The following is a 14,709-nucleotide window of genomic DNA, read 5'->3' on the forward strand; positions in this document are numbered from 1 at the left end:
CTCGGCGGTGTCGCCCACAGGGAGCCCTCCGTCTGCCTCGTGTGAGGTTGGCTTTCTTAGCAGGATTTCCTGAGGTGCATCAGGTGTAGCGAGTATCGCCGGTCTGTTCCTTTCCCCTGGTGCATGGTAGTGCTCGGCAGGCCGTGCCCGGTGGTGAAACATTCACCTGCCGAAGGACACGAGTGTGGTTTCCGGGGTTGGTTTCGTGAGCAAGGTGCCGTGCGCATCTGTGTGCAGGGAAGTCTTCACATCTCGGATAAATGCTGAAGAGTGCGCTCGCTGGGTCATGGAGTACATCCACCTCTTGCAGTTTATTTATTTTTGTGATTATTGGAATATAGTTGACATACGGTGTTACATTATGCAACTTGGTTCTGATGGAGCAGATAAAGAAGCATTCAGGGAGTTGAGAGAGTATTTTGTTTTAATATTTTCAGATTTTCAGACAAGTCATTACCCCCACTTTCTGAGGAACGATTCTGCAGGTGGTTTGGATGGTTTGGGGACAGTACAGACCTGGGCTGTCAGTGTCCTGGAGAGCAGCCCCGATACTGCCCCCCCCCCCCCGCCCCCGCCCCAGATTCTTTATTACCTGCCACCTAGATTTAATCTGAATCTCTGGCTGTTTGATATGGTAAATGGTTTTCACTGACTTACTGTCCCTGTTCTCAGGGGAAGCCGCTAAATGATGCGGAGGGTGAGCCCAGCTCTGCGAGTCAGGCAGGTGGTGTGGCGGGAGCTGCCCTCGACACCAAGGGGCCATGTCCAGTGGAAGGGTAGATGCACTTGTCCTTTGCCTCAGTCTTGCTTTGTAGTCATATTAGGCGTTTCAGGAGTCCTTGCCCCCAGGTATGACCGTGGGCTCCTTCCCTCTCTCCTGCGATGCATTTCTCTTGTGGCTGATGTGTGTTGTAGTGGTGTCCACCCAGCCTGGACTGTGAACTTGCAGAGGTAGAAACATTAGTCCAGAAAATAAACCGTGATACAACCAGTGCAGAAGCTACCTCTTTTGGTAGTCACGAATTATTCTGATTTAAAGAACACGTATGGTGGGAACTCACATGCACCTTGGCTCTCGGCCACGGCACCGAGGGCAGTGGTAGGCGGGGTCTTGTCCATAGGGAAGGCGCTTGGGAGGGTTTTAAGGGCCTTCATGGCTGTGCGACTTCTCCGTGGAAAGGGAGTCCACTGGGGCAGGGGACAGTGGGTCCAGGTGCTGCACGGGCCAGAGGCCCACCCCAGCAGCTCGGGATGATACAGGTCTCCCAGTGTTGGTGGGGTCCCTCACCCTCTAAGGGAAGGCCAGCACAGAAGCCTGTACTTCTCCTCTGTCTGGAGTGGCCACTGCTGCTGCAGGCCAGCTAAGGGCCTTTGGGACACTTTTCAAAATGTCCTATGGGAACTGGAAACCAAAATGTCTATAGAACTAGATATTCTGTCCATCATTTCCTCTTGCCCCCTAGCAAATTCAACACTGTTTTTTTTTTTTTTTTTTTTTTTTTCCCCCTGAGCAAGTTGGGCCACATTTTTGAGGGAGGTATGATGGCTATTTGTACTGGTGACTGAAATGGCAGTTCTGTGGTGGTGGCCACACCCGCTCCTGGGAAGCCAGTGCTGTCCCTGGGTCTGAGTGTGGCTCCACGTGCAGCCCTGTTGTGTGCTTTGGGGCATCCTGGGTGACGCGCCCCTGCGTCCCTGGAGGTGCAGCCCCACACCACCAGGCGGGGGCGGGGAGGGGGGTGTGTTGTCCCAGTGCCTCCTGGAGACTCCATCCATACCTTCCAATGCCTTCAGTGACAACTTTGTTCTTTAAATTAGAATAAGTCGTGACTTACCAAAAGACGTAGCTTCTGTGCTGGCTGTATCATGGTTTCTTTTATGGACTAACTGTTTCCACCTCTGCAAAGAATGCCCGGGTCCCTCCCGCCCCTGGGTGCGCACCTCACAAGCTGGGTGGCGGAGCTGTGGCACTCTGGGGGTTAAGTCATTTCTCTCACCTGGAGGCTGCTTTGTCCTTAGGCACTGGCGTTAGACAAATGACATGCTGTCTAGAGGGAAGGGTATTTAAATTACATTTCTGGACTCTGGGTTGCCAAAAGGAAGCCCTCTGGGGAATCTTATATATTTGACATGCATTTGCAGTGTGTAATTGGAACCATGAGAAAGGTTTTTGTTCAAAGCTAGTGAAGAGTTTCCTTATTTTAAACCTGTTGAATCTGGAAAGAGTCATTAGTTTTTGAACTGTTTCTCTGATAATGACTTCTTATTATCAGGGGTTAACAGCTGTTTCTACTCCATAGGTACTACCCCCCTCCCCAGGCTTTGTGGTTGTTCCCGGTGGCCTGCACGGCTGCTGTGTCTCGTCCTCCAGGCCCTCCTACAGCAGAGGCTGGAGAGGGCCAGGCCTGGTGGCCGCGGTGGTCCCGCCAGCCCCTTTCCCCCTCAGGTTGCTGTCGACATGGCGTGAATCAGAGCTGACAGGCCCGAGTTTCAGTTTTCTTGTTAAATCCACCGTGTCCCTTTTCCTCCTCTGAGCTGCTTTACTTTCTGTAAGTCAGATTCCCTTGTGGCGCCCGTGAGGGGAGCGTCCCCACTGTCTTCTCTGGGACCCTGTCCAGTAGTGAGGCCTGTGTTGGTCCAGGCAGCCACTTCTTCACCTGCCCTGGAGGGTCAGCTGCTGATGTCTGTTGCTGGTGTCAGCGGAGGGGTCATCAGAGGCCTCCGAGGAAAATGACAGGTTCAAGACGTGGAGGGTATTTGTGCCAAGGACTTGGGTGGAGCTTGGCCAGGCGGCCATGTGGGTGGGTGTGGCTGGTGGGCGGCGTGGGCCTCTCCTTCTCTGACCTGTTTCTGTGGGAGGACGAAGACTAGCGTCTGCCCGTTGTCAGACCCAGCACATGGGCACGTGTGGGTGCTGGGGATAAAGTCAGGGTGTGTGTCCGGGGGTCACCATGGCCCGTGTTCCCCACTGGTCTGGTATCCTTGTCCTGAAGGGCTCAGCCTGCAGGCTAGTGCTCAGAGGCTGACCTTTTTCCACTGTCTCCTTTCCTGGAGACAGTGGGCCACATGGACAAAGGTTGGACCCACTAGGCTGTCAATTTGCCCAACAATAAATGTTGGTCAGACTGTGGCAAGGTCTGTGTGTGAGTGGTGGTGGAGGTCCGTTAGTGGAATACAAACCAGCAATTTGTGTGTCCTTTTCCTCATGGCTGACTGACTTCACTGGCCAACAAAGCAACGCTTTGGAAAACCGTCTCCCTCTTGGGAACAGACCACTGGGTTCCCTGACCCGGAGTCAGGTTCTGCGGGTATGATGGGAGTGACCTCAAGGGCGCGTAGGCCTGGGGTGGGGGCTGTGTACATATGGAAGCAGGCTTCTCACCGGTTGCACTGAGCATTCTCAGTGTGGTTGGTGGTGGGTGTGATGCCTACCTGAAGCCGACATCTGCAGCACCGGCCGCTGTCACTCATGGTTGTCTGTCTTGAAATTGATTTTGTCCAGTGGACCGATAAATTGGGACTCAGCAGTTAGCATCCAGATTCCCCTCAGGCTATAGAATTGCTGAACGGTCTTACCCAGAGCTGTCTGGGCAGCTGAGTTACAGTAACGGTCTTAGGGGCCCTGGTGTAGCAGTGATACTGTGTTTATATGATGCTTTCCTCCTAAAGGTGCCACAGCCTATTAGTTGTGACATCCATTGGGCTGCGAATGGGCTGTCCTGTGAGTGTGGAAAGTGAATATGAACGACACTGGAAGATGAGGAGTAGTTCCAGGTGGTGTGGAATTTCCAGTAGAACTGCTGATGACCAGTCTAAAGCATTGCAGAGTTGGTTTAGTTCAAGTTCAGACAAAAAGTAAAAAATCACCACTTAGATTTAACCCCTTCATGTACAGTGGCTATGATGGTGCCTTCTCGCTTGCTGTGGCATTTGTATCTGCTCTGTGAGTCTTACTGGAGGTCTCGTTAGACATTCACGAGGACTGATAGGTGTTCTTCCGGAAAATGGAGCTTAGTTTCTGGTGTGCTGGATGACGAAGGCAGACCGTTGTCACCTTCAGAGGCTCCCGCCCAGCGAAGTTTGCCTGGCATGGAGAAGGCTCCAGGGCTGCTGCGGCACTGTGGTGTGGCCTGGAGAGATGCAATGTGTGGGGGTGCTGGGGCCTCTCGAGAGGGAACCCCAGGAGCCACTTGGGTGGGAGTCGTCGGACAGACCCTCCCTGAGAGCCAGGGGCGGAGCGGCAGTGACGGAGGGGCTGGGCGAGAAGAAGCTGGGGTGAGGGGTGGCAGTGGTGGGGAGAGCAGGCCTTAGCTCAATGGGGAGGCAAGGGTGGGTGACCCTGGGGTGACCACCGTGCTGTGAACTGTGCCCCAGAAAATGGTGTGTGTGGCCTCTGGCCCAGTTTCAGACGCTGTGGCATGTGGGGCATGTCCCAGGAAGGGCGTCCTGCTGCTGCTCAGTTGAGGAAACGAGAATTCGGCAAGAGGGTGGGCTCCAAGGTTTGGGGTCCTCGGCATGCACAGAGGAGGGGAGACCCGTCCCAGCTGCGGTTTCCTCCATGTGCTGGGCGTGGGTGCCCCGGAACACCCTGTGCTCCATGGGACGGTGGGTGGAGGCGCCTTTCTTGGCCCCATCCTGGGAGGAAATGTGTGACCTAGAGCACCGTGTCTTTGAGCTTTCTGTGTTTTGATAACTTATTTTGGAGTCTGCTTACGTAACTTTAAGTAAATTTATCTTAACATTTTACAGTCTGATTAAAAATAATCATATGTATATAAAAATTGTACAAAGGGGCACCTGGGTGGCTCAGTCGGTTAAGCGTCTGACTTCGGCTCAGGTCATGATCTCGTGGTCTGTGAGTTCGAGCCCTGCGTCGGGCTCTGTGCTGTCCGTTCAGAGCCTGGAGCCTGCTACGGATTCTGTGTCTCCCTCTCTCTCTGACCCTCCCCCGTTCATGCTCTGTCTCTCTGTCTCAAAAATAAATAAAAATGTTAAACAAATTTTTTTTTTAAAAATTGTACACAATAGGGGCGCCTGGGTGGCGCAGTCGGTTAAGCGTCCGACTTCAGCCAGGTCACGATCTCGCAGTCCGGGAGTTCGAGCCCCGCGTCAGGCTCTGGGCTGATGGCTCAGAGCCTGGAGCCTGTTTCCCATTCTGTGTCTCCCTCTCTCTCTGCCCCTCCCCCGTTCATGCTCTGTCTCTCTCTATCCCCAAAATAAATAAACGTTGAAAAAAAAAAAAATAAAAAAAAAAAATAAAAATAAAAATAAAAATTGTACACAATCAACTCTACTTTTTGTTGCTATTTATATGGAATCAAAGTCCTTAGATGCAAAAAGGCAGAGGGGAGATTTGTGTTTGATATTCATAGTCCTTCTGTTGTTTCTTTTGATTTTTTTTTTTTTTTTTTTTTTTGGCCCAAGGCTATTTCTAGGTATGTTTTCCTGGAAGATAATTTCTAGGATGATAGTTGCACATTTGGGTAATTGCTGCTTCATTTTTCTTGAATCCTACCTGGAATGTCTTCTCAGACCGCGTGCATGTAACGGTGCTCGTCTGGCTAAACAGACCGGAGGGTGTGAAGTGCACGGTGAGGTGCTCGTGACGGGCGCTCGCATCCCGGGGCGGCCCTGGCACACACATGCACGGTGGGGGCTGAGGCTGGCCCCTCTTGTCCTGCCTTCCGGTCACTCGGTGTGCTGGCTTTTAGCTTTGTTCTTTGTTGTGTCAGTGGTTGATCGTCGTCGTCGTCCTGGTCGGCCATTCCTGTTTTGGGCAAACGCGTGGTGCTTGTCTGTGGCAGACACCTGCCCGGTGTGGGAAGCTGCTGTGTCCGCGCCGTGCGGCCGGGGTGTCAGGCTGCTGGAGCGCGGGAGGCCCTGGCCGCGGGCGCGCTCCCCACGGCAACCTGCAGCTGATGCGTCCCTCGAGGGTGTGGGCTGTGGCCTCTGGCCTTCCCCTGCCTGTCCTACGGCATCAGGCGTCAGGTGCTGGGAAGCGGTTCTGCCCAAGCGACACCAGTGCTGGGGGCGGGGACCCATGGTCACTCCGTCTTCTCTGAGAACAGATGTTCACTTGTTTCCACTTTTCATACTTTCTAAACACCAGGGTGAGCTATCCGCGTGCTTTATGGCAGCATCGTTGTTGGTTTTAGATTAGTAAATTGGGACTTTCGGAGTATCTTTCGAAAATCTCATAGCGACTTCTAAAAAAACTTATATTGTCTGAATTGCAAATTAAACATTTTTTTAGTTTTTTTCTATCATATTTTCCTGTTAGTTTAAGAGTTTTTGTTTTTGTTTTTTTAGTAGGGGGCACGAGAGTAGGGAGGGGGCAGAGGGAGGGAGAGAGAAGAGAATCCCAAGCAGGCTCCACGTTCAGCGTAGAGCCTGACGTGGGGCTCCATCCCACGACCCCGGGATCATGACCTGAGCTGAAATCAAGAATCAGATGCTTAACCCACTGAGCCACCTAGGTGCCCCTAAGAGGCTTATAAAAAATTAGTTCATTTATAACGTTAATCAGATTCTCGTATTTTTTAAAGCCCTGTACATGACTATAACACATAGTACTTTATTTTCTGTTTAAATAGTTTACGTGTCTTAATAAGTGAACTCTTCCCCAAGTACTTGAAATACATGAATCTGGTAAATTTAACAGCTAAATATGCTAAAATTTTAGCTCCTTTAAACATTCTAATACTCTTACCATGTATCTTAAAATTCTCTCATATTTTACATCAAAAATCACATGAGCAGTATTATTAAATTACTCATTTTCAAATGGAACCAGAAGGATAATCTGTTATGTACTTCAGATTACTTTGTACAGTGCAGATACTTTAGATAATTAAACGTATTTTGGTTATCCCTAAAATTAACACAGAAGTAACCCTGGGCTTGGTTTCCTTTGTCATCCTGGTTCTTGATTCTGAAACTGAGCGACTTAAGGCTCCCTGCGCCCCAGGTTCTCCTCCCCAGGGTGGGATGTCGGGCGCTACCTTCTGGCCCGAAGGTGAGGCGGTCTCATGTCCGTGGTCCCTGTGGCCAGCAGACCCCAGGCCTCTCCGTGCCTTCCGGTACCCACTTTCATCTCTGCCTGTCATTTGGGGGCAGCTTTTTAAAAAACGTGTCCACCGACTTCTGTTTTCCTTCTAAACACGTGCTTTCTGACCAGGTGGCTTTAGGTTGGGCTGGGGAGCCGGCAGGCGTGCTGCTGCCGAAAAGCCGTGCGTGCCGCCCCCTGGCCCCGTGCTCACAGTCTTTGTTTCCTGTGCCCAGTTGTTCCCGTGATCCTGAAGGCGCTGACCTATGAGGAGAAGCGGGGCTCCTGCAGTGTAGGTACCAACGTCAGGGACGCCGCCTGCTACGTGTGCTGGGCCTTCGCACGTGCCTATGAGCCCCGGGAGCTGCAGCCCTTCGTGGCCGCCATCTCCAGGTAAAGTCCGCAGCGGGGTCGGATGCTCCCTGAGGTTGTCCCCGGGATCACGTCCTCCCGACAGCAGTGTGCATGGGAAGCAGCTGACGTGGCCCCTTTCCCACAAGAAATAGGTATTAATGAGCAGATAATATGACTTTAAGGGTGGTCTGTGGAAAAGAAACAGCTAGAGTGGAATTCCTTTTTTGTGGGTAAACAGTTCAAGCCGGAGGTGTTTAGGAGGAATGTTCTAGAGGCTTTGGCCTCTGGCTAGCAGATCCTTAGATGAAGGGGATCGGTGTGAAAGAAGTGCAGGTGGGGAGCACGTGAGTCGGTCAGGCGGTTTGTCTGTCTGAGTGTCTGTGCTGTGAGAAATTCTGTCACCTTGGCCAGAGTTCCTGGAAATGCTCGGGAGAGCTGGAGAAGGAAGCTGTTTTTGTTGAGGAGGCTGTGTTTTGTACCGCCTTAAGTTGCTAGTTTTTATGGACTTGCGCTTGCAGTTCACCGGAGGCAACACTTACCAGCATCGTCAGTACCTTTGAAATGAAAATCAACACTCTTCAGGACAGGTTTGTGAGGTAGAAAAATAGATTTCTCTGGTTTCCTAGTGAAAGAATGGAGGCCAGCAGGCTCGTGGCCCCACCAGAACGCTCCCTGGACTGTGGCACCTCCGGGCTATTGGCCCTCTGACTTGGCCGTGAGAGCCCAGCCGAGCCCACCCTGCCCCCACCCTGCCCCCACCCCCACCCCCACCCCCACCCCCTCCGCCCCCCCAACCAGGCCATCTGGACACCTGTGACGTCATGCCCCACTTTTAGGCTCTGATATTTTGTTGCTTGGGAAAAGTGCAAAACAAGTGTTGTTCCCAGTAGAGTGAGTTTTTAATTTAATTTTTGTACTCTGATTTGTTACTCTGTTTTTTGGACTGAAATCAGTTCCTTTCATTTGAAGAATGTCTGGTCTCTACTTCTTGTGGCTTAAGTGGCCAGGGGAGGGCCTCTGAGCTCGGTGGCAGCCTCAGTGTTAGTCATGCACAAAATCCTTACCTGACAGCTGCTTTTTTTTTTTTTTTTCAACATTTATTTATTTTTTTGGGGACAGAGAGAGACAGAGCATGAACGGGGGAGGGGCAGAGAGAGAGGGAGACACAGAATCGGAAACAGGCTCCAGGCTCTGAGCCAGCAGCCCAGAGCCCGATGCGGGGCTCGAACTCACGGACCGCGAGATCGTGACCTGGCTGAAGTCGGACGCTTAACCGACTGCGCCACCCAGGCGCCCCATTACCTGACAGCTTTTACTAGCAAACAGATTTCAGGATGGTGCTCAGGTCACAGGTCGTGGCAGCTGCCTCGACCTGGGGAGGTGGGGGTGGGGGGCGTGCTACCCCCAAGGTCTGTGCGCGAGACCCTTCAGGGTCCTGGAGGCCAGGTCCTCCTCCTCAGGTGTCCCTGGTCACCCGCGGGAGCTGCCAGTCCACTTGGCACGCAGCATGCTCAGAGGGCAGCCAGGGCCTCGGCTCCTGTGGCTCCTCTGTGTGGGAGCAGAGGGCTTGGGGACTGGAGTGTCCCTCCCATCTTACTGGTGTCCCATGTCCCCAGGATTTGAGGGCTGAGAGAGGGGCCTCAGGCCTGTTTACCACCGGAGACACATGGCTGAGGCCTCTATCACTCAATCTTGACTCTCACATCAAAGCAAAGCCTCCAGAGGAACCTGAGGATTGTGATCCTGGCTCAAGGAGATAAAGTGTTTCCGAGGAAGTCATAAAGAGGCCTGGCTCTCCCTAGCCGTGTCCACTTGGGGAGGTGTGGGGCACAGCCAGAGGGCAGTGGTCTGGCGAGATGCTGTCCTGCAGAGGAGCTGGCCCAGGGGGCAGAAGAAGGCAGCGTGTGCCACGTCCCTCACTCGTCCGTGGCTGTGGCTGCTGGTTACCCTCGGGAGCAACGAAGGCCAGGCTGCCCCAGGGAGACTGCCAGATCCTGGGCCCTACCTGCGGCCCTTTCCCCCTCTCGCTGCCTCTGCACTTGCCCTCCACTGTGCTGTAAACCGGCTTGAGGGAAGTCCCTGCCTGCTTTCTTGTCTTGCCTCTCAACTCTTTGGAAGTTGCTTCTGTAACTAGAGAATGAAGGCAGAAAACGTGCTTATTACTGTTGACGTCAGTCACAGGACGATGCCGTGAGGTGTGGGTAGGGGCTATGGTTCTTCCCGTTCCATTGAGGATGAGCAAGGGACAGTGCTCAGGACACTCAGCCAGAGTCTCCCAGCAGACAGGTACCGGGGCAGGCCCAGCTCTGCATGAGGGCACGGCCTGCCTCTGTGCTGAGAAGCCCGGACAGCCTGCCGTGCAGCAGACGCGACACGCGGCGCTTCAGGGGAATCCGGCCCTTCACACGGTCGTTCCCATTTCACAGTGCAAATGACCCCAACACACTTGCTTTTCAGTTTGACATTTGTCTGAGAGCCTCAAGCTTCACAGGAATCTGTGCCCCTCCTTTCTCCAGGGACCCTCTTTGGTCCAGCCTGATAGGAGAAGTGGGGCCCAAGGATGAAAGGTCGCCAGAGGAAATGGGATCGGAGTGAGACTTCGCTCACCTGGACAGCAGGAGCCCTGCGTGTGCAGAGCCGCACAGAAGGGAGAGCGGCCATCATTCACACTGTTCTGTACTTTGAGGACAGCTTCTTTCGGTACCTCAGGGTCGCAACCCTAATGTCCCCACTGATGTGTGCAGGCTCAGGGTTCCTCCCCAGAGCTCTGGGCTTTCAGGAGGGAGGGCTTTAGGGAGGGAGGCTCTGGGCTTTCTGCATTTTCAGAGCTTACTGTCACACCCCGATCTCAGTGGTGACTATCAAAGTGAAGTATCATTGAATGGAGAGACTTGCTGGTAAATGTTAAGCCTGGCCTTAGCATGACATGGGTGTGGAAGTCGGGGGTTGGCTTGAGTGTGTGGGTCCCAGGCATAAGCAGGTCATAGGCCCTTGGACCTTTGGACCAGCCTGCACAATAACCGGTAAGCTCCCTTCTCTGGAGCGTGCTTCCTGCACAACGTGGGGCTGAGTTTTTGGAGGCTGAGGGGCACCAGCACATCTTACTGCAGGGTCACCACCATTATCCAGAGAAGCAAAGACAGACTTGGGGCCCAGGGAGCTGGCTCTGTACTTTGAGAGGATCCTGACTTCTTGACTCACTTCTTGGTGTGTGGCCCTTGGCAAGAGGTCTTCCAAGGGACCGGCGACCACCGGGTTAGTCCGCCTGGGTTGGACTGCCCTCGGAGTGAGCATGCCTTTGCAGACTGCTTATGGCAGAGAGGGTGGGGCTGAGCCTGCTCCTTGGGGGTCTCAGGGAGTCTTTCAGGGCCCTACCGTGTTTCTGGATCGCACAGGGAGGGTGTGGAGGTGGGCGTTCGGAACACTGACCTTTCTGAGCCAGGACTCATTTTGAGCAACTCGCTGAGCATGAGGGAGCAGAGAGCATTGACTATGGGGGACGCCAGCGTCCTTCCACGGAGACCCCCTGGGTTCCAGTGGGTCCTTCGATCTCAGGGAAATTGGCTTTCCAGACTCCTGGGCATGCCCGAGTGATTGCTGGGATCACAGCACAGAGACCAGTAGCCAGCAGGGGCGTCTGGAGACTCCTGGTTCATTGCCTTCCTAATTTCACCTAACTTACCCAGGAGTTTCTGTGAAAAAGGCCCGTCTTGTCCCCTCTCCCTGTGCCCATCCCAGGATTGGATCAGCCAGTGCCCTTTGGAGCCACGCCCGGCAGGCTCTCGGGCCAGTTTAGCAGGTTCTGAGGGAGCCTGTGCCCCAGCTCTTCCCGTCCATCTGGACTGTGGGCATCCGGGGGCGGGAGGGCGGGTGGGAGGTGAGTCATGGTGCCGGGGAGCCTGGCGGACGCTGCCCGCGCGCGCCTCCCTGCCCCAGGAGTATCGGTTGGGGTGTGGCCTTCGAGATCTGCCTCCGTTGGTTTGTAATAAGTGACCACATTTTAATTGTCAGCCTTTAAACCCATTAATCCTGGCTCATGATAAAACCATGATATCTTTAATTGTACTTTCACAAACTCCCCAGTGGATCCTGCAAAAGTAGGTAGTTGAGATCAGAACGAAATTCTGGAAATGGACTAGAAATATTTGATGAAAGGAACCGGGGTGGGAGTAACAGCAAGGAGGCAGGCCTGGGCTCGGTGCAGGTGCCCAGGGGGGTGTCACTCTGTGGCCTCACCTCCTCAGTTGGCCACGAGAGGTGGGGCTCAGCTCCGGGGTTAGCTGCTCACCTTCCTGCAGGAACATGGTTCTCTCCCTCCTGGTGAGCATACATGGACCTTCTTTGTCTTAGAAATGTCAGAGAAAGGAGGTTTTTAGGTAGATTCAATCACATTTTGAAATCGTGTCGGTCTGTTTTAAAAACTCATCTTCTCCCCTCCCTCCTTCCTGTATTTTGGGAGAGAGCGAGCAAGCACAAGCGATGGAGGGACAGAGAGAGAGGGAGAGAGAATCCCAAGCAGGCGCCACAGTGTGAGTGTAGAGCCTGACTTGGGGCTCAGTCCTATGACCCTGGGACATTGACCTGAGCCTAAATCAAGAGTTAGATGCTCAACCGACTGAGCCACCCGGGTGCCCCTAAAAACCTGTAAATCTTAAGCATTATATATAATAATTATTTTGTGGAAAAGTAAGTAGGCCTTCCTGAAAAGCCACACATAATTTGGGAACAATGAAACACAGAGTTAAAATCGTCCCAAATGGTCGTGCGTGCTCCACACCAGTAATCAGAAGCTAATTTGCAAGAAGAAGAAAAAAGGAGCCGGCTGTTGCCAGCATGTGCGTTGGTTGTCACCTTCCAGTGATTTCCTCACCTGAAACTCTTTTGTAAGCCAAGCCCCTGTTGACATCAGCGCCGTAGGGCCCTCCCTCACCAGCGCAGCCCACTCAGCCTGCGGAGCAAGCCCGGCCAGCAGCGTGCAGCGTGGGCAGTGCCTGGGGATCGAGAGTCCCAGATCTCTTCCTCGAGGGCAAGATTGTCCTGAAAAATCAGGAAATGGCAAGCATTGCTCAAAGCTACGTCTTGTTCTCACTCAGCGTTTCTTAATGGCAGACTTCCAGAGGGAAGATAAACCTTTTGTTTTTCAAGAAAAGTTAAATGGCGGTTCGTGACCAGGGTGCCCTTACCTGTCCACCTGGTAAACACTCTGCCTCGCTCTGGCTCTGCTGGGACACGAAAGAGCTTTAAAAGTTTCTTGTGTTTTACCATAGTTTTAACTGGTGTGAGCTTTGGTTCTCACGACTTAGAGAAGGAAGGTTCGGCCATGGGCAGGTCCTGTGTTTTACTCAGAAAGTGATGTGATTTGCGCTTTTTAGACAGTGTGGATGGATAATGAGTTATTAGCCTGGTAGCTACCTGAAAAGTTCCTTTACTTCTGTTTTGCTATAAAATATCGTACAGGCTAACAGAAATGGAGTTTGGGGTGAGATCTGCCCTTTGCTGTTCCTCCTGAAAACCAGGTGCCTGGAGCTTGGGGCAGGTGGAGGCGTGCAGCTTCCCCCTGGCGCGGACAAGAAAGAAAGTCCCTTTCTGTTCAACATAGACCATTTCTCCGTGTTGGGAAATCCTGGTGAAGTATCACTCAGGCTTCTGCAGCGATAGCAAACGGGAAGACACCAGAGACGCGTTCCAGCCCGACTGAGGCCTGGCAGGCAGTGTGCGGGGCTAGCCTGGGGCCATGCTTCATGTCCCCTTGCTGAGTGTGGAACGAGAGCTGGTGACTCACGCACTGGGCTCCGGCCCGCTGTGGAGAGGGGCCCTCAGGAGAGCACAAGGACCCCGGGCCTGTGGGAGCTTCCACATTTATATTTGGCGAATATTCCCGGACCTGTGTTTGTTTGAAACATGCTGGTATTTCTAGATAAGTCAGTTTTGTTCTGAAAGTGTGAAATTAGAGTAGTTTAAAAGATTTAATCAGATCAAAAAATATTCGGGGCTTCTGGGTGGCTCAGTTCACGAGGAAATCACTGGAGTTTGAGCCCTGCGTCGGTTCTGTGCTGACAGCTTAGAGTCTGGAGCCTGTTTGGGAGTCTGTCTCCCTCTGTCTCTGCCCCTCCCCCACTCATGTTCGGTCTGTCTCTCTCAAAAATAAATAAGTAAACATTAAAAAAAAGAACACCCAGCAATTGCACTACTAGGCATTTGTCCACTGGATACAGGTGTGCTGTTTCAAAGGGACACATGCACCCCAGTGTTTATAGCAGCACTATCAAAATAGCCAAAGTATGGAAGGAGCCCAAATGTCCATCGATGGATGAATGGATAAAGAAGATGTATATACATACCATGGAGTATTACTCGGCAATCAAAAAGAATGAAATCTTGCCATTTGCAGCTGTGTGGATGGAACTGGAGGGTATTATGCTAAGTGAAATTAGAGAAAGACAAAAATCGTATGACTTCACTCATAGGACTTTAAGAGACAAAACAGGTGAACATAAGGGAAGGGAAACAACAAGAATATAAAAACAGGGAGGGGGACAAAACAGAAGAGACTCATAAATACGGAGAATAAACTGAGGGTTATGGGAGGGGTTGTGGGAGGGGGGGTTGGGATAAATGAGTCAGGGGCACTAAGGAATCTACTCCTGAAATCATTGTTGCACTATATGCTAACTAATTTGGATGTAAATTAAAAAAATAAGAAAATAAAAAAAACAAAATATTCAGTCAGAACAGTATTAAAAACCATATACAGGTACATGCACAGTTGATTTCTTGAACTAACCTCAGAGTCTGTGTTTAAAAAGTAAAACGGTGTTGGGCTAAACGCTAAAAGCTGTGTTTTTAAGGGGCATTGCTATATTTGTCCTACTCTGTTTTGTGAAGTTTGGTTGAACGTCAATAAAGCAGGGAACATTTTCAGCCACTAACATGTGAGTACAGGAGCTAACCTGTCTCAGGGTGAGGCGGCCCAAGACCCTCGGTCAGGTTCCCCAGCCGCAGCTAATGTGGCCCCTCAGAGGCCCCTGTGTGGGAGGCCCGCTTCCTGTGACACTGCATGCTGCACTTAGTTCATTCTGCTCAGGGTTACATAGACATAGAACCTTCTGGGGCTCCCGAGGTGCATGGTCTTGACGAGCCGTAGCCCTGTGGCAAGTAAGTGCAGGAGCTGAGTGGTGTGCGCTGGGCCCTGTGTAGCTCGACTCCCAGCTAGAGCTGCTGGGGTCCCAGCGAGTCACCGGAAGCCAAGCACGGACGAGTGTGAGCACACATCTTGTTCCACAAGGCTCCCTCGGGTAACTGCGTGGCAC

At 52.3% G+C, this 14,709-nt stretch overlaps 1 protein-coding gene and 1 long non-coding RNA gene across 3 annotated transcripts in view; one reads left to right on the plus strand and one right to left on the minus strand.

Annotated features, from left to right (window-relative positions):
• TBCD (tubulin folding cofactor D) overlaps window positions 1-14,709 on the plus strand; it is a 160,181-nt gene that overhangs the window by 85,514 nt on the left and 59,958 nt on the right. For both annotated transcript variants that reach the window (XM_040456753.1, XM_040456752.1), the window contains one exon: window positions 7,282-7,438. In XM_040456753.1, the coding sequence (XP_040312687.1) occupies window positions 7,282-7,438 (157 nt within the window). The remainder of the gene's footprint in view (window positions 1-7,281; window positions 7,439-14,709) is intronic.
• On the minus strand, window positions 8,334-8,950 carry LOC121018120 (uncharacterized). The gene is made up of 2 exons (XR_005785035.1): window positions 8,702-8,950; window positions 8,334-8,463 (listed from the first exon to the last, which is right to left on the minus strand). It is a non-coding gene; the product is annotated as an uncharacterized LOC121018120 (long non-coding RNA).

This window comes from Herpailurus yagouaroundi, unplaced genomic scaffold (assembly GCF_014898765.1).
Source record: "Herpailurus yagouaroundi ecotype Mexico unplaced genomic scaffold, PumYag 217, whole genome shotgun sequence".
Taxonomy (NCBI): Eukaryota; Metazoa; Chordata; class Mammalia; order Carnivora; family Felidae; genus Herpailurus; species Herpailurus yagouaroundi.